The 27,179-nt window shown below is 36.8% G+C and overlaps 3 protein-coding genes across 9 annotated transcripts in view; 2 read left to right on the top strand and 1 right to left on the bottom strand.

Moving 5' to 3' along the window:
• Positions 1-2,930, top strand: part of LOC125239074 — a 41,527-nt gene extending 38,597 nt beyond the window's left edge. Inside the window, exons 7-9 of the mRNA XM_048146551.1 lie at positions 847-938; positions 1,301-1,461; positions 1,970-2,930. Of these exons, the coding sequence (XP_048002508.1) occupies positions 847-938; positions 1,301-1,461; positions 1,970-2,824 (1,108 nt within the window). The 3' untranslated portion in view covers positions 2,825-2,930. The remainder of the gene's footprint in view (positions 1-846; positions 939-1,300; positions 1,462-1,969) is intronic.
• A 114-nt stretch (positions 2,931-3,044) lies between these two features.
• On the bottom strand, positions 3,045-7,059 carry LOC125239073. The gene is made up of 2 exons (XM_048146550.1): positions 6,992-7,059; positions 3,045-6,263 (listed from the first exon to the last, which is right to left on the bottom strand). Exon 2 carries the CDS (start codon positions 6,255-6,257, stop codon positions 3,045-3,047), a length of 3,213 nt encoding a protein of 1,070 aa, XP_048002507.1. The 5' UTR covers positions 6,258-6,263; positions 6,992-7,059.
• Positions 7,060-14,965: 7,906 nt separating this feature from the next.
• The window catches only part of LOC125239567 (suppressor protein SRP40-like), a 52,205-nt gene continuing 39,991 nt past the window's right edge, over positions 14,966-27,179 (top strand). For 6 of the 7 annotated variants that reach the window (XM_048147211.1, XM_048147209.1, XM_048147206.1 and 3 more), the window contains exons 1-5: positions 14,966-15,368; positions 17,926-18,059; positions 18,533-18,649; positions 20,847-20,957; positions 25,617-25,727. In XM_048147211.1, the coding sequence (XP_048003168.1) occupies positions 17,936-18,059; positions 18,533-18,649; positions 20,847-20,957; positions 25,617-25,727 (463 nt within the window). In that variant the 5' untranslated portion in view covers positions 14,966-15,368; positions 17,926-17,935. Of the gene's footprint in view, positions 15,369-17,525; positions 17,641-17,925; positions 18,060-18,532; positions 18,650-20,846; positions 20,958-25,616; positions 25,728-27,179 lie in introns of those variants that run through there. The other variant, XM_048147205.1, reaches the window with a different exon arrangement.

Raw genomic sequence — 27,179 nt, 5'->3', positions numbered from 1 at the left:
AAAATTATGCAGTAAACTAATGTTGTAGTGAGAAGCTGATGAAGAATTAATCTCGAAACGCGTTTAGCCTCTTTTTTGTCGTCAACGGCCAGTAGTCCACGTGCTCTTGTAAAACCTAGCTATCAATTTACGTGCTAACTCACCGTACACTGTCGTACTTACCGTACCAAAATCACTAATTGATATTAGCTCATATCACCTTGACACTGGCGAAATAGTCCCAATAATGGACTGAAGCCATAAATTAAAAAAAAAAAACACAAGAATCTTGCTTCTAAATACCTACTAAGGCCGAAAACTGTTCTTACATGTGGTGGGAGACCCAACAAATCGTCTAAAAGGTAAGTGAAACACAAAAGAATATAAGAGTCTTCTTTTCTTATGCGCACTACCAAGGAGTGAAATTCCTTCCCAGCGGCTATATTTCCGTTTTGTTTGAGCTACAAACATTTTGGTATTTTCTTTCAACTTATTTTTCATCATCGGCGCTCGCCATCGACAGGGCGCTCAATCTACACACCTTCCAACCTAAATGGTCGCTCACCGTACGGTTTCAGAGGAATTTCCTCCCACGAACGCTCCGGCTGTGGAATGAGCTCCTTGCCGAGGTATTCTCGATGAACTACAATATGGGTTTCTTCAAAAAAGGAGTGTACAAGATTCTAATGGGTCGGCAACGCGCATGTGACACCCTTTAAGTTGCAGGCGTCCATAGGTTACGGTGACCGCTTTCCATCAGGCGGGCCGTATACGTATTTGCCACCGACGTGATATTAAAAAAAAAACTTAAATACCTACTGCACTTACCTATGACCATTATATTGACCGTCTGCTCTCATGTTCCAGATTCTCCGAGGTGGTGAAGCCAGCGTGCCTGGGTGCCGCCCCAGCGGTGGGCACGCCTATCATCGCTACTGGTTGGGGCCGCACTGAATATGGTAAGTGTTACTTGGCTATTGAGCTGAATATCTTCTTCCTCGTCGAAACCTCATGACTGAGGGTCGTTTTTTTATACTACGTAGGTGGCAAACAAGCATACGTCCCGCCTGATGGAAAGCAGTCACCGTAACTTATGGACGCCTGCAACTCAAGGAGTGCCATATGCGCGTTGCCAATCCATTAGAAACTTCTACACTCCCTTTTGCTGTGTTAAGTACACAGCAAAAAGGAGTGAACAAGTTCCAAGGAGGGTTCGGGTTGCCGACGACTCAAAGGACAATAGACGGAACAAATTAGTCTAGCCAGTGACTTTGAATATATTAATAACAAATAATATTTAAAAACACAACATAATTTCCAGGAGGCGACCAATCCCTGGAGCTCCGTAGCGTCTCCCTCCCAGTTTGGGATATCAACCGATGCCAAGAGGTCCTCGGCACCTCAAGAAAGCTGCCTCAAGGACCTTCGAGTGAGAGTCAGATCTGTGCGGGCGAGGAAAGGGGGGGGAAGGATACTTGTCAGGTAAATCATCTCTATCTCTTTCTAGCATAGTTTAGGACATACATCGAAGGTAAGAGGTCCTCGGGGCCTCAAGGACCTTCGAGTGAGAGCCAGATCTGTGCGGGCGAGGAAAGGAGAGGGAAAGATACTTGTCAGGTAAATCATCTCTTATCTCTTTCTAGCATAGTTTAGGACATAAATCGAAGGTAAGAGGTCCTCGGGATCTCAAGGAAGCAGCCTTAAGGACCTTCAAGTGATCTGTGCGGGCGAGGAAAGGGGAGGGAAGGATACTTGTCAGGTAAAACATAAATCGAAGGTAAGAGTTCCTCGGGACATTTTTTTTTTAATTTATTGCTAAGTAAAGACAAAACACAATAACTTCGCCAAACTGCGGAACAGTTTGTTGGCGAATATATAGACGGTCAACCAAATTTTATCACTAAACAAAGGCACTAGGTTGATCTGCGTAAGGTGTCCCCCAATATATATTTTGTTTTTTTTTATTTAAAGGTACATTCTGTATTTCCAGGGTGACTCCGGTGGCCCTGCACAACTCCAGGAAGACTGTATCTGGCGTCTCGTGGGCGTGACGTCACTAGGCAGGTCCTGTGGCGCTGCCGAAACCCCAGGCCTCTATGCCAAGCTCCAACGGGCCTTTATAGCGTCACAGATCTTCGGCTCGCAGAAAATCAGGAATTATACCGACAATAATCAGAACTACGGGAATAGTGATAATTATGGTAATAATAATGGCAATTATGGAAATAATAATGCCAATTATGGAAATAGTAATGCTAATTATGGAAATAATAATGCTAATTCTGGTAGCAACAACAATAACTATGATAATAATTATGGTAGCAATAATAGACAGGACAGTGTATATAATGAGCGGCCAAATAATGCAAATTACAATAATAGACGTCCAGGTAATAGTCAGGATAATGCACAGCGTCCAGATAGAAATGTAAATAATTATCCTGGAAGTCAAAATGGTGCCAATAATAGAGAACAGGACTATAATAGAGGTAGACCATATAATCAACAAGATTATAATAATTACGATACACAAGGCAGTAATAATAGACAAACAACACAAAAACCAAATAGAGGCATTGTTTCATCAGAATATAATGGTGATTATAACAGTCAACAAAATTCGCAAAGCTATTATACTACGCGAAAACCAGTCAGGAATAATAATTATGACAATAAATATAATTCACAAAATTATGGAAATAATAATCGGGATCAAACGAATTATAACAGAAATGATAATTATGGATATAATCAGCCAACACAAAGGACGCAGGATAATTATAATGACAATAGACAATCAAATGTTGAAGACTATACGGTCAATAGACCATGGTGGTTAACGTAAAGGATGCTGTTTCTACCGTGTGGTAGATGAAAATAAGTATTAATGTTGACATGTACTTAAAATACTCTAAATTGATTATGATTTGTAAATATAAGTGTATACTGTCTATCGATGTTTTGTTTTATTTTTCCTTAACTAAGTAAAAATCTTGAAAATGTAACAATTCTATTTTTGGTATTATGCTTAAAATCTTAAATTTTTGGTTTGGTTTCTTAACAGATTAATCCATATTTGATAATTTCTTAGTAAACATCTTCGCTATCTTCAGCCCCTTATGTTCTATCTCTCTATGCCTTTGTACTTCCCATGACTTGAGGTTCTTATGACACACCAGACATGTAAATATGAACTTTCTTTTCATCGATTTCCTTCTTTTATTCACTTTTGTCGCTTCTGTTTCACTAGTTTCTTCTTTATGAGTAAAAATCTCTGGGTGAGCTCTTTTAACATGTTCATTGTGGTTCTTCTGTTTGGAATAAACTCCACAGAAAGGACATTTTCTTGAAACACATTCTTCTGATATATCTTCGTCAACCTCATTTATATTATGTTCTTTCTGCATATGACTTACAAATAACGTGAAGTAAGGGAATGTACAACTGCATATATGACATGTGTAAACGGTGTCCGGTTGTTTAATTATCTCATCCTTTAATGTTGATGCATTAGATGTATTATTGAACGATAAGGAGAGAATGAACTTGGCTTCATTTTTGTCCTTGGGATAAATTTCCTCGACGACTCTGTTTTCATTTAAATTCTGTCTTGCTTTTCTACTGTAGTCGATTATTATTTCTTCTTTATTTTGTTTGCCCTTAAAAGTTGGTTTTTCAATCTCCATGCACTTGCTATGAGTGTTAATACGTAATGATACATCATTATCAATACATATAGTTGAAACCCATTCTGGAGAATTGCTTGCGTTTTCAATATTTTTGTTAGAAAGGTTGAAATTTATGACGGACAATGAGTCTTGTATCCTTTTGTCTACATGACTTTTATTCATTTTGCCATCAGGATTAAAGTAGTTTTTATCTTTTTGCAATTCCTCGTTTAAATCCATATCCTCATTATTCCTAGATTCTACAGCGATTTTATTACTGTCTGTGGCTTGTCGCGCGCATATAACTGTTTGTATTCGAACTCTAGATTCACTCTCATTTGGCATGTTTAGTATCTCAGATTCTTTATCTGCAACATCTGGACTTTCACTAGTTTGTGATACTATATTAAAACATTTTTTCCTGTACGACTTATAACAATTTTGAATACAACTACACACTTCACAAATTTTAGCGCGATTTACATGTTTTTCTATCGTATTATCGTCTTCAGTATTGTCAAATCGGGGTAAAGAATACGTGGACACAGAACAATATAAAGGACAAATGAATTGTATATCTGTTTTCAGTCTTCCACTATTCGTCCTTGCTCCTAAATTACCAATCTCTTTTTCAAGCGATTTAGAAAATTCTGGAAAAGTGTCTTTGACGAGGTCTTTCACACGTGTGAAAAAAACGACCAATAGTCGTATACTATTTTTTTCTACTGAATTTATTTTGCAATCAACTTTTTCTTCATGTGCCTTGTTTAGATCATTTATAAATTGTTTAGCATCTTTATCTAATGCAGCTCCACTGTTATCAATTATTTTAGAACTTGTTTGTATACTTTTAATCTTAAGATTGTTGTTACAAATTGTTTCAGATGTAGCTAACGCATTAAATTCGGCATTTGCAACAAGCTCTTTATCATGATAAATGTTTTTAGTACTCAAAATTACTGTATCTGGTCTATCACTTCTAATAGGCACTTCTAGTCTATATGTATGCATATGTTCTGATTCTGCTTTATTTACACTTAAATTAGGTGTTTTTCTCCTCATGTGGCCTGTTATTGGTCTGTACCTTGGATCATTTTGATAATTGTATAAAGTATCAAATGGCGCTTTGTATACTTGGTTTCCTGCACTTAAAGTAGTTTGTAGGTTATTTTCACCTTCACTCCCATTTCTTGGCTTATTAGCAGTGGTATTGATTGTTTCTCGTTTGAAAGATAAATTCAGTGTAGAATTTTCATTCCTGTTAGCATCACCAAATTGAGTTCTATAGCGGTCGTTTCGTGGTTCGTAGGAATAATTTGTACCTGCAGTTCCTGGATAGAATTCATTTCTTGTTACCATCGGTTCTCGACAGCTATCCGTATTTACTAATTTAGGTTTGTAAAGGTGAGGTACTTCTACTGATCTATACGGATTCAAACTTAAACCTATCGGTGGTCTATAAGTGTCGCCGTATACTTGCAAATTTCTCAAGGAGCGTTCATAATCTTCAATGCTTATTCCACCTGGTCTATACGCATGTCTGCTCATCATTGATTTCCGATAGCCATCTAAAGCATTATCAGGTATATAATAACTGTAAGGAAATCCATTGGTCATAATATTTCCATAATCATCACTTCTTACTTGTTCAAGTGGTCTGTAAGCATTTCTTTCAATATCACTATGGTTGTAGTTATCAAGTCTACTCAAATCTGGTCTATGAGCATAAAATTGTTGAACTCTGCTCATTTCAGCACGTCTATATTCATCTCTGCTTAACATTTCTTGTGGCATATAAAGATAATCGTGTGTGTCCATGGGCATTGCATTATACTTACAACTATTTGTGTTTCTAGGTATATATAAATAAGGATTTCTGTTTATTGGATCATAGGGATAAAAATCCTTACTCAAGGGAATTTCAGATCTGTGAGCATATCCATGCCTGTCTATTGTAGGATAATGTTCATCCGTTGTTAAACTATCTTCTGATCTATCTATATCATGGTGGATATTATGTACATTTCGTGCAGTTTGAATACTGTTTAAAGGCCTCACATCTTGCATGTAGCCTTCCATTGTTCTTCTATCAGGATTTTCGTTTGTACGATATGGTATATCATCCGTGACATGTTGAAATTCGTAAATCGGTTTGTAACTGGTTATATCTGCAATTCTTTTTTCTCTAAGACAACTTTGTACAGAGCTTCTTGGATCATACATACTAATATGATCTGTGATTTGATCACTTGTTGATTTACTTTTATGTATTTGACTATCATTAGTTAATATATTTTCTTTTGCTTCTTTCAATTGTTTGCTCTTAATGGCTTCTTTCCCTATTCTATTTGCAGCACTTATTAATTTTTGAACTGATTGCTCATAATCATCTTCATCATCAATAACTTGTATGTAATCATCATTTAAATTTTGATCGCAGCTTTGATTTTTTATTACCTTAGTTTCTTTGAGTTGTTTTTTAATAGTATTAACATCGTCTTCCTTGCTTTTATTAATAATTGGTCGCATTTCTTCATCTCTGTTATTTGCATTTGGTATTTCCTCTTTTTCATCATCTAAGCATATAAGTAGATCACTGTCTTCATTCATATTTACCTGAAAATATAATAACAGAAATAATTTCGTTGTTAAAAATAGATTCAGCAACAATGTCTAATATCTGTAATGTCTAGTAATTCATGCGCATTCTACAACGACATGACCTACAACACAACAAAACATGAAATTTCAATATTATGATATTAATATAATAATATCATAATATTGAAATTTAATTTAATAAAATAAAAAAATAGAGTCCAAAATAAAAATGAGTAGCAACCCTCCATAGTTTCTCCTAAGTTTATACAAAAACTCACATAATATAGTCGACTTCCTTATGTTACTTCAATTGCAAGACTGATTTGAAACGGAAAATATTAAATTTATTTTGTTCAACTTACATAAACTTCCTTATTCAAAGAATTTGACCGAGTATCAATTATGAAGAATGAATATGGGTCAAAAGTCAAAACCCAATGTAACAATCCAACATATTTTGTACCAAAATTTATGTACCGTAAAATAGGTACTTAAAGCTGAAGTAACCTTACCACAAAATCCTAATGTTCGTACGACTGAGATGCAAGAATAAATAGTACATTACAATACAAGTGCGAAAACATTTTAGTAAATTACACTTCGTGTTTTGGAACGGTTTCTTATTACCATAAACATGAAATTTAAGAGAAGTTAAACTAAGATTTAAGAGAGACTTATAATACTCATATAAACAAACAAATAAAATACCAACTACAGTTTAAAAAGTCAAACACTTTACATACCTTAACTTTTCCAATACACTGCGCTGCACACTCCACAAATATTAATATAGAAAACACATGCGCGAAGACTTCTCATGAAATGTCACATCATACTCAGTGACTGATAACGCAGAGCGCGGGTCATAGTGCATGTACCACACTCAAAATTCTGAGATATTTTACACTCAGTTTACAACCTTATTGTAATAACAGTAAAGACTACATAATTAGTGTCGTATAATCTACAGTCAACCAATTGGAACCCTAGGCCATGCTACAACCATGTCAAAATGACAAGCAGTAAGAGATTTCTTACAATCTGATTTATAACGTCACTATGACATAGTTCTACAGTGGCCTAGGGTTCCAATTGGTTGACTGTACTAAATATATATGCGGACAAAGTGCCAAAAATATGTATAAACATCCTTAACGTATAAGAAATAAAGTCGTGTATACATATTTTTGTTACTTTGTTTGCATCCGTTGACTGTATAGCTCTGAACAGAGTTTGAAAAGTATGCTTAAAGTTGTTTGTATTAAAATAGAAAATCAAGTAATTAGTCAATAGTGATCCTGGAAGTGTTGTTCTGTATGTTGGCATAACTGTAAGTAACATATAGATGCCAGTTAATTGACTTTAGGGTCGGTTCCACCCAAACCGCCTGTCACCGTTAAAGCGTTCGTTAATTTTATTGTACGGGAATTTCCATAGACGTCTGCTGCGTGACAATGATGTGTCTGTCAAATGTGGTTGATGCAACTGGTCCTTAATGCGCTGTGCGAATAACACGAGAGGTGACACATTTCATGGAGGTTTATTAAATGTCGTGGCGTATGCCACACGAGAGGTGGGGTGTCATTTTAAAATCGACAAATGTTCGCCGCCACAGCGTAAAGTTTTCGAAAACGAATCGGTTAAAGTCCTCATGACGATGACGGCGACTTCAGAAAATTATAATCCCTGAGCGTCGAGCTGGTTTGTATGACCAGTCGCCTCCCGCGCGATATTTTGTATAATGATAAACGGCCATGAGGAGCAGCAGCAGTCAGCTGGCACTTTCTTGGTGGTTCCAGGTAAAAAAAAAATGTAATTTCAGTCATCGTCATCGCCATAAGTTTTATTTATACTTTGTCAGATGATATGTAATTTGGAAGCCTTAGATTAATTAATATTTCTATGAGAAGATATCATAGATAACAAATCGTCAGCCGGTTGTATCGCGGTGGAAAAAACGTCAATTAGAAGTCGGGGTTAGAAGCGTATCATATCATTAGATGCTCGGGTGTTAAAATCCTGCCCATAATATTTATACTGTGAACCGTTAATTGATACGAGGATAATAACAAAAACAACACAACTACATTGGATGAACCTTTTTGAAGAAAAATATGAATCACATTAGTGCGTTTTCACATTATCCGATCCGATATCGGATGTCGGACCGATATCCCATACATTACAGGCGCCATCTTGGACTTTTTCTATTGAAATCCTTCCGACATCCGATATCGGATCGGATAATGTGAAAACGCACTTAGGGTTCTACCATTTTAGTCGCTTAATAATATGTTTTGTGTTATCAATAGAGCGTATGTGTTTATCCAAACCTAAAGGGTACATATATCTACTACATAGGTAGGTATGCTATAAGGTCCTCACCATTCGAAATTCCAACAGATATTGTGATAAAAATATCCTTAGGTATTGCATATAAAGTATGAGAACCCTAAAGTTGGAAAGCCACAGAGTACAAAATAAATGGCGTAACTAAACGCAAATGACATTTCATATGCGCCATTTTGTTTTAGAATTTCAAAAGCAACCGACGAAATGCAGACGAACATTGATTACCGGAATCCCATGTTCTGCACACCTCACTTTAATAAGTCCTTTAAAACCAAATTTCGGTCACAATTTATACATATTTTACCTTAATCCGCTAGCGTTAACATGCTGCTGCACCAATGTCGCACACTGCGCACTGCTGTCACGTCAGTCACGTGATCTCGGCCCCGGTAGAAAGAAGAAAGTTTTTTATCGATATCGATATTTTATAATAAGTATAGTATAATTTCCCCGGAGATAGAATATAAAAATGAAATTTTACGGAAAAAGTTTTTTTTTCTCTGAATGGACTTGACGGCGGTGTAACTGTAATGTAAGGATAATTACCTACTTAGGAGGAAGCAAAGTATGTACTATCTACGTAACTGACACATGTTTGGCGTAAAATGCTTAAACATGGCAACTATATATTTTGTATTTTTTTTAATTGCTTATAATTATTTTGCATCAATAAATAGTTAGGTCTATTTTATTTAATTTCTTCAATTGTATTTAGCACTATAATAGCGTCGCGAAAAACAGTAAATATTAAAGGAAAACTAAAATCCATTTCTTACATCTAACATCCAACTTCAAGTGGGTATTTAAGTTCTTAAGAATCGGCAACGCGTAAAGGGCTCCCAATGCTCCCATGACCAAAGTGCTGTTTCGATATGAACTCAGTAGTAGTAGTAGTAGTAGTAGTAGTAGTAGTAGTAGTAGTAGTAGTAGTAGTAGTAGTAGTAGTAAACTCTTTATTATACAATTAATAACAAAAAACACAGTAATTACAGTAAAGAACAGTATAAAGGTGAACTTATCCCTTTGAGGGATAGAAAGAAAGATTTAACTTAATTTTAGTACCTAGGTAATGAATTCTGATCGTAGCGTTCGAAATGACGGTTCATATAAAATTATTAAACTCATGTCTAATCCGTTTAAATATCTTCATTTTATGATGATCTCGTTAATTATAACGCCTAGTTACTTAATGATGTCATCGTTTCTTTTATGGGCCTAAAAGGTGCTAATGCTAATATAAAAATGAAGGCGCTTATAACTTACAAGGTATACCTACCTGCGTACAGATGATCAAGCAAATCATGTCACTTAAATAAGATTTTCTATGGGATAACAAACCTTCGGCCTACACTTTCAATATTTTTTTAAGTATTGGCTCGTCGATTATTACACCAACGTCAAGGTTTAGGAAGCACGCATTTTATGAAAACATTTAGCCGGTGAGCGCTACAGTTTTCAAATTTGTCACATAGTTTTAATTACAAGATTTTGCTTGACCGTCTATAGTAGTACATAGTATATATCACGGGACTTTTATAAAATTATAATATAAGAACTCTATGTTTTCTGATTTAGGGTTACTCTACAGTCTACCAGTGTATTTAGCAATATCTAAATATATAAAAGAAGAAGCTGACTGACTGACTGACATATCAACGCACAGCCAAAACCGCTGGTCCTAGAGATTTCAAATTTGGCACGTAGGTTCCTTATATGGTGTAGAGGAGCACTAAGAAAGGATTTTCCAAAATTCACCTCCTAAAGGGGTCAAATGGGGGTTCAAAGTTTGTATGGGGAAACAAGATTAGTTTGACTATTTTATTCGAAACTTCACAGGGAGATTCCTTAAGACATATGACTGAATACGTGTTTCAGGTTTTTTGAAAATTTAACCCCTAAAAGGGTGAAAAGGGGGTGATAAAGTCAAAAAATCAATATGGGTATCGTTTTTATGGTTTATCGGGTCGCTGATCACGATAAATACAACGTTTTTAAAATCTAACGAGGCGGAAGTGAAATACCTTCTCCCCTGTTGTGGTGCAATGGGGTTTAAATATCAAAAAAATATATAAAAGAAGATATTGACTGACATATCAACACACAGCCGAAACCGCTGGTCCTAGAGCTTTCAAGTTTGGCACGTGGGTTCCTTATATAGTGTAGAGGAGCCATAAGAAAGGATTTTCCAAAATTCACCTCTTAAGGGGGTCAAATGGGGGTTCAAAGTTTGTATGGGGCAACAAGATTAGTTTGACTATTATATTCGAAAGTTCACAGGAGGATTCCTAAAGACATATGACTAAATACATGTTTCAGGTTTTTTTAAATTTGACCCCTAAAGGGGTGCAAAGAGGGTAAAGTCAAATCACAATATGGGTATCGTTTTTATGGTTTATCGGGTCGCTGATCACGATAAATACAACGATTTTAAAATCTAATTAGGTGGAAAATAATTTTTTCCCCTGTTGTTGTGCAATGGGGTTAAAATATCCAAAATAGCCATAAGTATAGCTTTAGTTTTATCTTCACTTCTGGTTCAAGAGATTTCAAATTGACACGGAAGTTCCTTAGAGGAGCACTAAGAAAGGATTTTTCAAAGTTCACCTCCTAGCATGATAATTTGACAGGGGCAAGGACAGGGACAGGGCTAGGGACAGGGACAGGGACAGGGACAGGGTACGGGACAGGGTCAGGGTCAGGGACAGGGACAGGGACAGAAACGGGATAGGGTTAGGGTTAGGGATAGGGATAGGGATTGGGATAGGGACAGGGACAGGGACAGGGACAGGGTCAGGGACAGGGTCAGGGTCAGGGACAGGGACAGGGACAGAAACGGGATAGGGTTAGGGTTAGGGATAGGGATAGGGATAGGGATAGGGATAGGGATAGGGATAGGGATAGGGATAGGGATAGGGATAGGGATAGGGATAGGGATAGGGATAGGGATAGGGATAGGGATAGGGATTGGGATAGGGATAGGGGTAGGGATAGCGATAGCGATAGCGATAGGGATAGGGATAGAGATAGAAATAGGGATAAAAATAGGGGACGGGGACGGGAATAGGGATAGGAGAGGGACGGGGACAGGGACAGGACGGGCATGGGGACGGGGACAAAGATAGAGATAGGGACGGGGATAAGAATAGGGATTGGGGTCGGAATAATCGGTCGGCAATCGATATCTAGGCAGTGTAAAATGCAGGTGGCTCAGTGGGAAGGTATTAGTAAGTAGGCATCGGCGAGTATCCTGCATCCGTAATAACTATTACATTCAATGTGCTGTAAGAAGATCGTTGTTTGCTTGCCTTTTATATGTTTGCGTTTGCAATAAGTTTAAGCAAAATGGAAAAAATTGTAAGCGATAATTCAAGGAAGTACTTTTTACCCTACCGACCATAGCGTCGAGATACTGGCTATGTGGGTTGTATGAAGTTTCCCCAGTATAAATATTTATATAGATAAAATACATACATATTCGTACCTACTACCTACGCTGTGGTCGCTGTGTAACAATTCAACAATCATTGCAAGAATTTCTTTAAAAACAATAGTAATATGTGTAAGGTACAGTCAGTCAAATCCGGACCGTACAGCAAATAGATCAGTTACAATGGCCCTCCAGTCGAGAATTGCCCCGCTTTACCTTAATCGAAATAATCGCGGACAGATGTACCTACAAAGAAACAAGAAATCTATGGATCCAAATGAAAATCTTATTTTTTGTAGACGTTTCAATAAGAATACTTTTATTACGCGGGCGAAGCCGCGGGTAAAAGCTAGTATTTTATATAGTTATTTATGACTCTATGTTACTTTTTTACGGCCAAGGTCGTCTGGAGTTTAGAGGGCAACGACATAATGCGTATATAATTGTTAGAGGACAAATTGTTTTTCCTCTGATTCCTTATTGGTATGTTTTTTAGTTTCCTCAGAGATGTCAATTTTGCCGAAAATAAAAAAAAGAATAAGGTCACTTTGTTGTTCTCGATTTTACGCAAATAAATCGTATAAGATAATTCGTGCAGCTTTTTAAGCATCTTCACCTTTATGCCATATTTAGGCAGTCGTCAGTTGGCAAAAATTAAATAAAAATTGGGCCAATGTCATGTTCACCGTAAATATTTCACTACTTTGGCAAAGCAGTGCGGTCTAATCGCTTAAATTGACCAATAAGTTTTTTGGTTCATATAGAGAAGTATAAAATACTTACATTAAGTTTACATTACTTACCATCAAACTGAATGTAAAGGTCAAATGTGGATTTTGAACTGAACTCCCTGTCGAGCTTGTCCCGCTGGTATATAGTAAGGAGTTCTTCATAGAATAATTTAGGTATTTAAAGAAACGGCAACGCAAATGTGACACCTTTGGAGTTACATGTGCCCATATGCTACGGTGATTGCTTACCATCAATCAATTTTTTTTTACCTAAGTAATTAGAAGCTTAGTATGTATATGTATAATGTTTTAGTATTAAACAAACCTAGTAAGGCTGAAACTGATTTTGCAATACCCTACTAGGGTCCATAATGTGAATGTTATTTTGTGTATTTGTGTATTTTTTTTTTTTTTTTTTATACTTGGAAGCAAAATAAATATCTCTATCTCTAAAATAGTAGATAACAGTTCGACGGTTACCTGTCTACAATAATATTGTTATCGTAATTTATTTAGTCGTATGGCATCAATTTAAAAATAGGCAATTATTTCTACATTTTAAATGTCATCCTAATAATGTATGTATGTACTATCAGCTGCAAAAGTACATGGCGAATTTATCAATGAATTCATTCATAATATCTACATGCAATTTTGCAGCTCACTGTACATCATAACATCACACAACACGTATAATACATAGGTCATAGGTACCTACAATTATCAATAAATTGGTTTTATTTTCTTGGCCTATTAAACAGTAAAGCCTTCTTTTTTCAATAGGTAGGTGAAGAGAAGTATGTGGAAATTGTGGAAGTATACTGTTAGCAAATGGTATAATTTTATGCTAAATAGAATACAAGAGATAGCCAGTCAAAACATTAGCGATATCAGATATCAAACATTACGGGAAATCGCATTGTCTCTTTCTAATAATCTTTAGCGAATAACCTCGCTAAGTATTGATTATTTCTACTTGTGGGTAAGGCCGATCGATTTGAAGTAGGTGCGGGTTAGATATCAAAATATACAATTCAGAATTCAAAATTATATAGACATGAATAGGTAGGTATCCCAATGATAGCGTATCCCAATATGATTAACATTAAATTAAAAACTCTTTTTGCGTCATTGGTTTTTATTGCTAGTTTATGTACATACTAAATTATTATGGAACCATCATAATATTGATGTTAAGGGTAACTAACAATCTAAATGCCTATTATAATAGTTAACATAATAACCCACCTAATTAACTATTAGTTAATGAGATGAACTGGGTTGATAACTATTTACTCACGTACATCACAAATAATTAAGTAATTTGATTCGAAACACTTAATTTTAGAGGCATTTATTTAAATTAAATTTTAAAGTGAACAAAATATTTATTTTAATTCTTATTTACTACATTATTGCCTAAACACGCGATGATCAATATAAAAAAGGAAGGTTCGAATTTCCTCAGCTATAACAGGTTGAATACGTAAGCGCTCGACGAGTTGCGATGCAGAGTTACACAAAAGAAACAACCTCGGGCGCCTCGGTCGCACAGCGATAACACGGCAGCCGATAACGACGTCGAGTAGGTAATAATACAATGCCAACTCGACACCCGACCTACCTATAACTATCGCTTTTTCACACTGTCTTTCCTCCACTCGCCAGTCCCACACCCAACAAAATGTTGCATGTTGAAACACAACAAACAACCCTTTATCGATAATTTTAAATTTTCAAATAAGGTGTTTCGCATCACTAATTTTTGGAAAGAAAATATGGCTGATTATTTGTCGCGAATTTCCTTAATATTACGAATTTTATAAAATTAGAATGCTAAGCGACTAAATTAGGGAGTTAGAGCATGTGAGCAAATAGGTCCGAACGATAGTAAAATAAATCGAAATTGACACTTGGTTTTAGTAATTTCATAAAAATAAACCTTTTTGACAGTTTCCTTTCCGTAAAAAAATGTTTAGAAATTAGATGATCTACAAAACATAATTTACGTAAATAACATTAACGCGATACATAACAATTAATTGACAAAGTAGGAAACTGAAATAGGTTGTTCGTTTGGACCAAAATTTCGATGACACATCAGTGTAGTCAAGTGTTTTCAAAATGGCCGTATTATGCTCAGTGTTGCCAAATAAAAAATACATTTATCTTTTTCTTACATTTCGTAGGCAGTAGCATCACCTTATTGCTAGTGTAATGGACGTCGAGTCAGTTTTTAGGTTTCGCGTATTTTGTTTATATCTACGATAATCAGCGGCGCAAACTTTTGTAATCAGTTTTAAAAGCTTTCCTACGGCACAATAATGTAGTGCGTGCATTTAATTATAATCAAAATCGTGTGTTTTACGTATTATGTTCAAGCTTTACTTTGCACTTCTAATGTACTTCTACAATCTAAAGTAGCGTAGTTATTAGTTCTCATTGAATTGTTTAAAAACCCAATCTATCGTGTTATTTAAGTTTAAATGAACTTTATTTTGTTATGATAGTTGTTTTTGTGTGAGTTTTACACTGTTATAAGATACGGAAAGGGTTTTTTTCGTAAATATATTCGACACAAAATGGTCACTTGTTTGTTGTAAGAGCGAGGTAAGTTCCATGGCACAGTTTTATGTCTATAGTAATATTTTTACAGTTCCAGCTGATGTTGATAAGCTTTGTAATTACATTTTCACTTCATTTCGTGCATCTCTGAGTGGATTTAGTTATTCAATAAGGTTGCCGTATCTTTTTAACTTTTCCATCCTTCATGACATTTCATATATCGCAACAATTAAAGACCGGTTCATTAGGTTGAAATTAAGCGTGTTGTTTGTGTTGAAATGAGTTTTCTTTAAACATGAATGCACTAACCTTGCCCCCACTAATAACTCAGTTAATTTATTATTACTTAACCAATTTGATTGTTATTCTTATTGATATATATATAAGTAATGAACAATTACAGAACAATACAATGTTTATTTTTCTTTATATTCTTACTATCAAGTGATATAATAACATTCCCAGTAGAACCTGGAACCGCTATGGGAAAAAACAACCCTAAAATCACTAAATATTATGAATTTTTAATATGAAAATTCTATGTAGGTCACAACTTTGTAATATTGGGCTCTACCATTAAAAATTAAATAATAAACCAAATAATGTGATAGCACCACTATTTTTGTATACCTACTTAAAGTAATGGTTGGGGTAATGATGGGTAGAGAATATCACTACCCCCATTCCCCATTCCTCATACTCATTTATTTATAATAATATATATTTGTTAAAATTAAAGGAAAAATGGAATAATTCACACCTCCAACAGGACTTGAACCTGCGACCTCTGGCTTTGCCGGAGCCGTTATAATGGCTAATTTATAAAAATATGTAATATCGCTCGCAGACGTTTCTGCAGGATAAAAAAGACAAATTTATGATATTATACTTAAATATGTCAATACGTTATCATGGGTGTTGTAGAAATCAACTGTAGGATAAGGGTTTAATTGGGGTGTGGGAGATGGAAATACCCTTTCACTGTAATATTACGATTTTGTTTTCTTTCAACCCCTTACCAACTAAAAGGCTACATCAGTCGTCTTGTCTTACGCGCCACTTGACGGTGACTTCACATAACACCCGGTCTATTAGAGGTCAAACCAGCCATAGATTTGAAATTAAACCGATTCCTAAACAGAGACAGACAGAAACGGGAGACAAAACACGGAGGACAATTGCTAAAAGTGGCACTGACGCTTTACTAGTTTCACTTGTTCGGCCTACCCCTTTTGGAAATACAAGCATGAGTTAATGTATGTAACACAATTCTTTTTTGCAACCCTTGATTCCTATTTGATTTACTTATTATCCCTTGGAGTGAAAGAGACACAAATGGGTGAATCAACTTTTTCTTGCCTGTTGTTGGCATGGTTACGGTCTTCTGAGTCACACTGGTTTTTATGCAAAATTATGCTACTTAAACTATGTAAACATGCATTTTTCTGGTGTTAACAAGCCCTTTCCTTAATTAGCCACCTACAAACATAGACTACATGCATGCTTGCATAATTTTTCGTAAAACCAGCGTGACTCAGGGGATCGTAACCATGGCAATAACAGGCAAAAAAAAGTTGATTCACCCAAATATTATATTCAGTGGTAAAAGTACCAAAAAGGATTAATCTAAATAAATCCAGGGTGAAATAAAAAGGACTCTTCAAACTTTTCAGTGAATTTTGAGGTCATAATAAACAACTTTTATTATGAGACCAATTCTGAAATATGGAAAAAAATTTGGAAGTTCCATAGAAGACCCCTCCTTACAGCAAACAATTTAGCTTTTTCAGCTTTTCCCGTAATAAAATCATCACACTCATTTGTTTATGTGACTGTTTGTGTTCTAAATAAATTAAAAAAATAATAAAAAATAAAAAAGTTCACTATGACCTGAAAATTCACTATGTAAAGATTTAATGGTACTTTTTATTTCACCGTGTATATGAGCCGCAATTGTACCTCAAAAGAACCTTAAGCCGCTTACAATCCCCAGTTTTCTATGAACTGTCGGAATCAGACTACTAAACAATTGACATAAACTAATTAATCTAAATTCATAATTAGTATATAATTTAAAAAAATAACCTTGCTTATTTTCCTCAAAGACTTACCTGTCAGCATTATCTCTACAAGTTAACACATTCACTGCCAATGTTTTTGTAGCACTGTGCTCGTAGACAATCCCAGTGATATTCCACTTTCTAGAGGAACAGCCAACTGTGGAGTTTCTTCATGGCACTAAAATGTATTTAAGGGAAAATGCATAAGATACAGGGGTCAAAGTAGCCACTTCTTTCCTGCTACGAAGATTCAAGGGGTCAGTTTGTTCAAGGCCATATTTTTTGTTTGTTTTTTTTTACCCCCGACGCAAAAACGACGGGGTGTTATAAGTTTGACGTGTCTGTCTGTCTGTGACATCGTAGCTCCCGAACAGATGCATCGATTTAGATTTAGTTCTTTTTTATCTGAAAGCTGAGTTACTCGGGAGTGTTCTAAGCCATGTTTCATGAAAATCGGTCTACTATGTCGCGGTCGGGGGGTTTTTCAAAATTTTAATTTTGTGGCTAGTTCGATATGTATTTTTTATTTCCAATAATTTCAGTAATCCTAAAATGGCTTTGTGCGAGAGTCAGTTGGACGTGATTCCGGTCAAGCGTGAGTCGTCCCCGGGCTCTGAAAGCTGCAAGGAGAGCCCGGATAAGAAACCCAAGATGGAACCAAATGGAGACCTATTTGGTATGTAAATAGTTCCTATATTTATTGTCTGTACTCTTCACACCAAGAAATTCACTTACCGGGATTTGAACCCAGGACCGGGTTACTATCAACTAGACCACGAGAGCACATATTTATTACCGTGTATCGTGAATGACTTACTTTTCTTTTAAATCCTTATTCAAAAGAAAATGCTAAAACGACGAATTACGTGCCGCGCCGCGTCGATTGAGGAGGCGCGTCTTACGTCTCCTATAGAAAATGTACTGAGGAGACGTTTTTTAAATTACACTCGGGCGGCGCGGCGCGGGCATCTGTTCCACGTCTTACTTACGCCGCCTGTGTGTTCATTGATAAATTCATTGATATGAATTCATTGATATGTATTCATTGATAAATTCGCCGTGCACTTTTGCAGCTGATAGTACATAGGGGCCTCCATAAGATCCTTCCACGCCTAGAGCCAAAAGGTTTAATGAACATATTTTTTACAGTGCCCGGGGGTCTGCCTCTTGCTGTGGACTACAGGTCTCCCGTCTCTCACTTCGTGCCTCCGGAGCTGGCCGGCTACACTGCCAAACCGAAGCCGGAGACGCCTATTGTCACAACACGTAATTATTCTTACATTTTTATTCTAATTTACTGAAATTACCTCTAGTCTCTACCACAGAATATACATACACCGTGTTGTTTTTGTTTTCCGTTAAATTCGAGATGTTAGGCTCGTTATCAGGAACCACCCTGTTACCCTGTACTTTTAGTTTAAATAAATTTGCAAAAAATTTATTTTTCATCATATTCATACATAATAAATGAATTAATTAGTGTGAGAGACCCAAAAGAATAATATTCAAGTTCGATCTATCTAAAGAACCATCCCTTAAAGTTAACGGAATTCAATAAAAACAGGGTGTATAGTACAGGTACAGAAGGCTCACTCCTTTAATGTTCACGAAATGCCGCCATTTTAAATTCTTACCTATACATTAACAAACGGACCGCACGTGAGCAGCCGCCTTTGAGTTCTACTGCGGAGGGCTAAGGCATCACCACTAAATGGGCCTTGCACTCGCGGCCGCCGGCATGTACTTGTTAGTCATTGAAAGAATCGCGGAGTCAGTCGTTCCTGACTCTACTTAGGTCGCCTACTGGCCTTAAGTGTCTATTTTAGACGATTTATGGTGCAATGTCCGAGAAACATCACTTTTGGTCGCTAAACAGACCTATAGAGCGACATACTTTTCCACATAAAGTAAAATCCATAAACCTACGGACCAAATTGACAAGTAAGTGTGAACGAATGTTGCCACAGTTTGGCCAGTGTCGTTCTTATCGATATTAAAATTATTATTACATCGTAGATTTAAGGTGCACCCAGACGGGACAATGAAATTGGCAATTTGATCGGCTAATCAATATACCAACTTTTCTGTGATTTCGACAGATCAAAAGGTCTGTAGACCGCTAATTAGAGATATTTTTTTTATTTCGAAGCAGCAATAATATTATTCGAAAATTATATAGATATTTATGATATACTTGCCATAGCGTGACAGATAATTTATTATCGTCGGACATGGTATTTTATTTTTTACCTACAGGCTCGGAAACCTTTTTATGTTTTAAAACTAGTGGGTAAAAATGCATGGTATCCATCCACTACCTCGAAGATACATAGAACAAACCAAAATGTGTACCTCTTATTTGAAACTTATATACTTATTCTTGATTTAAACTTGTCTGTTGTATGTACTTTACAACTTGTCGATATATTGTTATCGACATATACCCTTCCCTATTTTAATTTTGCTGTTCCTGGTATAATTTTACCTGTCAGTCATTTGTCAATTTAGTCCGTAGGATTATGAATTTTACTTTAGCTGACAAGGCAGCTTGCAATCGATTGCAAAGTTTCACTACAGCGCCTTCTTTCCCTTTTGTCTGTAAGTTAGATCTCTAAAATTACTAATTTGTACCCAAAAGTATGTTCTCTTTGATGCATGTATGTATATTTAGCAGTAGATGCATATAAAAAAAACTATATTTTGTGGACTGTTACCATTTATACACGTCGTCCGTCGTCCATATATAGAAGTCGTTTGTGGGTTTTTGGGTTCGATTGTGCCGAGGACCCTGTCACTGCAATGTCACAATTTCGGTTTCTATCAACTTGTTAATTGCTAACAGTGGCACTGGACTTGAGCAATTGTATGTCCTCTGCCTACCCATTAAGGGAATACAGGTGTAAAAAATGTATATAGAAATGCGGTGAGTCCGTATAAAACGAATAAGTACCACAAACTGGTGCTGCAGATGTGACAGTTAATCTTAAAAAATAGTACGAATAAAATAGCCCAAATAATCTTTAACCTGCCATATTTATGCCCTTATAATAGGCTAGTTTCCTTAAAATAAAAAGTCAAATAGAAAGATATAAAGTAAATGAATTGACCGTGACGTCACTCCTCAGTATTTCATAGTAATTCCATATTAGCAAATCGTTTTGACAGTCCTTAAAAAGAAGCTGATTTGACTAGTAGGAAACTAGCCTATTTTAGGCAACTAAGTGTGTAAGAACTGTATTTTAAAACAACTTGAAGGCCATTATGATTTTTTTTCTAATAATTTAGTAATTACTTTTAATTTTTCTGTAAATTATGAGATTATTAAAAAAAAAAATTTTTTTTTACTTCATAACTACTTCTACCATCCCTCCATTATTATTGGCAACTATCATTTAACAAAATTACAGTAATTATTTTCTCCCCCCTTTTTTTGACCCCATTACTTTTTTTGTTTCCCCCCTAGCGGTGGCAGAAACGACGCCGGTGAAGCGTAAGCGTGGCAGACCGAGGGTTGACAAGACGAGCCCCGAATACTTGGCGAATTTAGCCGCTAGAAAGCAGGCTAAGGAAATGGGTAAGTTACAAAAAGAGGTTGTAACTGTGTTCAAACAATACAATAGTATTAATTAGTACTCTGTTTTCAATTCCTTCTGCTTGTAATATAAGTTGTAAACTGTTTTAATATTACATTTTGGTAGACGAGACACTGTTGGCACCTAGTGTCGAGTAGTGGTACTGATAATTTACGCTATTTGACGCGTTATTGTCGCTAGATGTCACTACAAATAACTTGCATTTACTGATGTACGGAGCCACAACTCTTCCCTTACTTATTCCTGAAAGTACCTAACCCTAACATTCAGTGAAGTAGTGGAGGAGATATAGTAGACTTGTGCCGTTTCGTTCGTTGATCGGAGCGCTCCGATCTCGTTCAATCGCTCCCACGAACTAGTTCGCTCTTTTAGGTCTTTTGCTCATTTAGTTCAGACAGATCAGTGACCACTGCGGTCGGAAAGATCAGAACGAATGGGACCAAATAGTGTCAAAATGATATGAATAGTCAACAGATAGTAACATTCCGGGCCGAAAGGTTGTAAGTAACCGAAGTTTAATATGAAAACTTGACTTTTTTTGTTGCTCTGCTAAGTAGCTCTCGCTCTCGGTCGGCGCAGTCACACACTCGTTCTTGATCCAAACCGCTCGCGTTCGCCGATCCTATACTGAACTAAATGAGTAAAGACCGATTCTCAGAGCACGGAAAGATTCAGTTCATTTCGGTCATTGATGGGATTTTATTCCTAACAGTTCACAGTTCGTGAACGACACAAGCCTAAGATATAGCGTTTGGGGTCATAATAATTCCCACAGAACCGAAGTTTGGTTTTTTTAGTTCTTTGTGTGTGTCTTTATGACATACTAAAAATATAGTAAAATATATTTCTGCAAAATGCGTTTTTTCGACCGCCAAAATTTGTATGAAAAATTAGTATGGAAAAAAAATCCTAAAATTTAAAAATCGTTTCTGGTATCAAATTATGGGGAAAGGGGCGGCAAAAAAAATTATAGCGTTGATGTTTAGCGAAACTATAACAATTTTTCAATATTTTGATAAAATAAAAACTGATAAAAATCATAAATTTGATGAAGGGAAGTGATTGAAACATACATTTTCAGCAATGTAATTTCTTTCATAGGTGATAAGCAGTCACGGTAGCCTATGACGCCTGCCACTCTAGAGCCTCCACCTGCTCGTGGCTGGCCCTTTAGGGTACCTTTCCACCAGATATGTGCTACGTGGATGGGTTTGATATCCACCAATCATGTTCACTGTTCCACAAAGTATAGCTCTAGTGGGAACGGGTTCGACTAAGCTGATTGTGGATATCAGACGCATCCATAACACCCCTCTGGTGGAAAGGCACCCTTAACAGCGTCCGCGGGAGAAAAATCCTCTTAAACCTACATCGGAAACAGATGCCTTAATCTCATTGTCCAAGGCCCTAAGTCACGCTGCCCCGGTAGGCCAAAGAAGCGCTGTCTGGACGTCGTGGGAGCGGACATGCAAGAGAACAATATCACGCCTAAGAATGCCGAAGACCAGGCAAAGTGGAGAAGACTGAGCAGGAAAGCCGTATTCCCGGCCTAGCGCCAGGATCCCGCTAGGTTGAAGAAGAAGAAGCCGCAGGGTGTGACCATATACGGGTTCAGGGTGTGAGGATGCGCAGATTTATGTCTAGAAAAACCCGATTATTATAAGGTTTTCTCTCGTGTACGATATAACGCTTTATCGAGAGTTTTCCTTTGGGTTGCAACAATTTACTTACATTGAACCTCACCAAAATACAAGTTTATGGTAAATACGGTTACGTCGGTTACCGCAAAAGGAGGATTTTTCTCCCGTGGACACTCCTTATCCTGCGAGCTAGCTGAGAACTTTTAAGGGTGCTTTTCCACCAGAGATGTGTTATGGATGCGTCTGATATCCACAATCAGCTTAGTCAAACCCGTTTCCACTAGAGCTATACTTTGTGGAACAATGAACATGATTGGTGGATATCAAACACATCCACGTAGCGCATCTCTAGTGGAAATGTACCCTAAAGGGCCAGCAACGCGCATGTGGAGGCTCTAGAGTGGCAGGAGTCATAGGCTAGCGTGACTGCTTATCACCAGGCGGATCGTACCCGCATTTTACCATGGTGTGGTACCTATGAAAAAAATTACATTGCTGAAATTTATGTTTCAATCACTTCCCTTCCTCAAATTTATGATTTTTGTTAGTTTTTATTTTATCAAAATAGTGGAAAATTGTTATATTTTTGCTAAACATCAACGCTTTAAAAAAAATTGCCGCCTAATTCCCCATAAGTTGATACCAGAGATGATTTTTAAATTTTAGGTTTTTTTTTTTCATAGTAATTTTTCATACAACTTTTGGCGGTCGAAAAAACGCATTTTGCACAAATATATTTTACTATATTTTTAGTATGTCAAAAAGACACACGCAAAGAACTAAAAAAACCAAACTTCGGTTCTGTGGGAATTATTATGACCCCTCCCATACAAATGCTCGTACAACTCCTCTACTAAAGACTAAACATGAAGAAATTTGTGTACATTAGCAAAAGGAATTGAAACGTCAGGTGGGGTAACGCTTTCATTTTACTCAAGGCAAGAGTAACAGTAAATGTGCAATTCCCGAAAAGTTTGTACATTTGGATCACGTCTCCGATTGGGATAAATATTGGTAGGCTGATAGAGTCCATGATGCTGAGCAAGATCCACTAGGTTTCCCAAAATGTCCTAGGTTGATTGTATATGAAACTTTCCTTTTTTGTTACCGAAAATGTATAGAAATCTGGTAACAAAAAAGGAAGGTTTCATACAAACTATACAGGGTGTAACGAAAATGGTGGTGATCCGTTTAAGGGCGTATTCAGTATCGTATTCTCATCAGGAAAAAGTAGGATAAAAATTTTTTTTCGCAAAAAATTTTTTTATCTTTGTATGGAGATTCGACCGATTCGCGCGGCCCGGCTCATACAAAAGTGAAAATTTTTTTAGCGAAAAAAAAATTTTCTTCTACTTTTTCCTGATAAGAATACGATACTGAGTACGCCCTTAAACGGATCACCACCATTTTTGTTACACTCTGTATAGGACATTTCGGGAAACCTAGTGGATCTTGCTCAGCATCATGGACTCTATCATCCTATCAATTTTTATCCAAATCGGAGACGTGATCCCAAGGTACAAACTTATTGGGAATTGCACAAATATCAGGATCCTAAGTGCTAGTCTTGTCCTATAGTTTTTTCTTACCGCATTGGGGCAGCGGAAGGCCCGAACCCAGGCCTTCTCGCGCGTAAGGTCTGTGCACATCATTAGCAGAATAATGATTGTTACCTGTATTTTAATGTGGGCTGTGTACTCGAAATGGTAACAGTTCACAAAAAAATGTTTTTTTTTTCATTAGTGGCCAAAATCCTCGTTATCAATACTCTAGAAGTTGCGGGTAGCTGTAGGCAACGATTCTGGCAGCCTCGCCGATGGAAATTTTATTTTAAACGTCAATTTTCGATGAAATTATGACGTTTCCTTAAGCCTGCAGAGGCGGCGCTATCAACCTTGTTAGCGACTTATTCTTGGCATGACTCTAAAAGACAAAACACACATTATTTATTTATGTTTATTGGTACTGTACGATATTACTGTGCGAAAAGATTTGCCTTCGTATCGTTACGGAAACGTACGAACGTGTCATGCTATTTCAGTCAGTGACAGTACAAGATGTACTGACATTGACTGAACTAGCATGACAAATACGAACGTTTCCGGAAAAATACGAAGGAAACCCTTTTCGCACTACATCTGTACCGGTTTGTGTAACATTGGCACAGAATAATAAAGAATACTATCGTACAGTATAGCCACACACTGCCTGCTGAAAGTGCCGCCCACCCCCTCTCGGTTACCTAGGGTTGCAAAAAAACGGTTTTTTTTTCTGGCTTGAAAAAAAAACATGGAAAAAAACCGTGAAAAAAAACAGTTTTTTTTCTGGAGTATGTTTTTTTTCTAAAGTACGAAATCTCAATATTTGCAAAGTAGTTAATACTTTTATACGGTTTTTTAGACTTAATGTTAACTATTAAACGAATTTAATCAAATAACTTTAATTTCTGGTCTTATAAAAGTAACATTTACGAAATCTGTAGTTGGTAGTTATCACTATTTACTGTTGGCAACACCACCGCCTCTCCACGCTGCACGCCGCATCGGGGATTACCCAATAAACGTTTGTATACTGAATGTTAATTGAATTAAAATGTACGTTATTGTTATTGAAACACGTTACAACTCACGAAAAACCGTTATAGTCGTATTATTTGTTCATCTGAAAAAAAACCATATTTAGAAAAAAAACCAGGGTGCTCGGTTTTTTTTCATGTTTCTACGGTTACTTCACAGTTACCGCCTGTCAAAAACGCGAACAGTCGACCTGTCATATTTCCCTCATACAAGCATGGTACGCGTTCACCTACACGAGATTAGACTGTGTCAACTGTGTGCTAGGAACGCGCCTCCTTCATATATTTGATCGCCAGTGTCAGGTGTAACATTGGCTTGGTGTACTTCGGGTTCAATTAGAAATCCTTGGCTTTCTCCAAGATTCAACATACGCCCTCGCCGTAAAACCATTTTGCTCTCTAGTGACACAAACTACTTGTTACAGCCGCCGTGATGAACAATCGCAACGACAGTGGGGAGAAGCGTAAACGCGGACGGCCGAGAGTGGACAAAACTAGTCCGGAGTATTTGGCCAGGAAACGCGCTAGGGAGCTGGGTAAGTTACACTTTGCTATAGCTAGGGCTACTCACATCGCTAATTCATGTTAAATCTTCGGCGAATTGTGCATGGCCACACTGTAATGCCGCAGAGGAGAGGAGCCTGCGTAACCGAATGGCAGTCGTCGACACTATTAGACGCCGACCGAAATGCAGTCTGGCTCTGTCGCGCCAATACGCAAGAGCGATAGAGATAGCTAGCTACGATACGCTTACAAAACATGAGTAATTGTGATTGCCTAGGGACAGTTGCGACAAATGTTTCTTCGTATTTTCACGGAAACTTTTTTTTTTCTAATTATAAATGGGATTACTCTTGACCACAGACTAGCCAAAGGCAAAGACGTGGCCTACGATGGAGTGAGCTCGCCCAGAAGATGCCTGTTCACTCTTGATTTGAAGGTTGCCCGGTTTTATGAGCTCGGAAATATAGCCGCCGGCAAGGAATTCCATGGAAACTTAGGAACATGTGCTGTTTTAGTCAGGCTTACGGCCGGTTGCGTCAAACCGTCTGTCGCCGTTAAAGCATTCGTTAAATTTTATTGTACGGGAAGTTCCATAGACGTCTGCTGCGTGACGATGATGTGTCTGTCAAATTTGGTTGATGCAACTGGCCCTTAGTTCAAGAAGTGCTAACGTTGACGAAGCTAGCTACAAACATGTCTGACAAAATACAATGGAAGACTATCATACTCTATTATCTGTCTGTAGGTACTTATTACTACACATTCTTGAATCTAGCGTTTAACCTAAAACTAACCCTAGAACGTACGTAAGTGGCCCTAAGGACATATTCATGTGCCAAAAATAGCAGTTACAAACAGGCCATAAACTATATTAACACAAAATAGGCTTCAACATGTCCGTGCCTGAACTAGGGAGATCCTGTATCTCAGGCAGAAATATAACTTACAAACTAAAACAGGGAAATTATTTCATTCTTAACTCCATCATATTTACGACTAGGGAACAAATCAAATTATTTTATTGAATATTTTTTGATTTGTTCTTTTTTCAAGTAGTCACACTACTATAAATTATAAATTGAAATAGATATCATACACGAAAGAAAAAACGACAAGGCCCACTGGTGGCCGAGCCGGGAATCGAACCCGGGTTCAGCTTACGCGGCTAACCTCTTCACCACTAGACCACCCGCCCGCCGTACGGCCACCAGTGGGCCTTGTCGTTTTTTCTTTCGTGTATGATATATATTTCAATCCATCATATTTTTTATTATTTTATTTCTGGGTATCGGCATTCTGGGAAATATTTTCCCACAATTTAATGTTTATTTAAAATTCACGGTGCTTTAGTTTTATTTACTGTCATACTGTGTAATTTTCTTTGTGTAAATAAATAAATAAATAAAATAAATAAAATTTAATATATGTATTGTATGTTATTCATGTAGCCGTGCTAATGTGACTTCCAAAATTTATTTACATGC

Source organism: Leguminivora glycinivorella, chromosome 25 (genome assembly GCF_023078275.1).
Source record: "Leguminivora glycinivorella isolate SPB_JAAS2020 chromosome 25, LegGlyc_1.1, whole genome shotgun sequence".
In the NCBI taxonomy this organism is placed as follows: domain Eukaryota; kingdom Metazoa; phylum Arthropoda; class Insecta; order Lepidoptera; family Tortricidae; genus Leguminivora; species Leguminivora glycinivorella.
The sequence above is the reverse complement of the archived record's forward strand: the minus strand, read 5'-3'. Positions and strand labels throughout refer to the sequence as shown.

Excerpts from the sequence above, each read along its gene's own strand:
- LOC125239073 (XM_048146550.1), bottom strand. The coding sequence starts at position 6,257 with ATGAATGAAGACAGTGATCTACTTATATGCTTAGATGATGAAAAAGAG.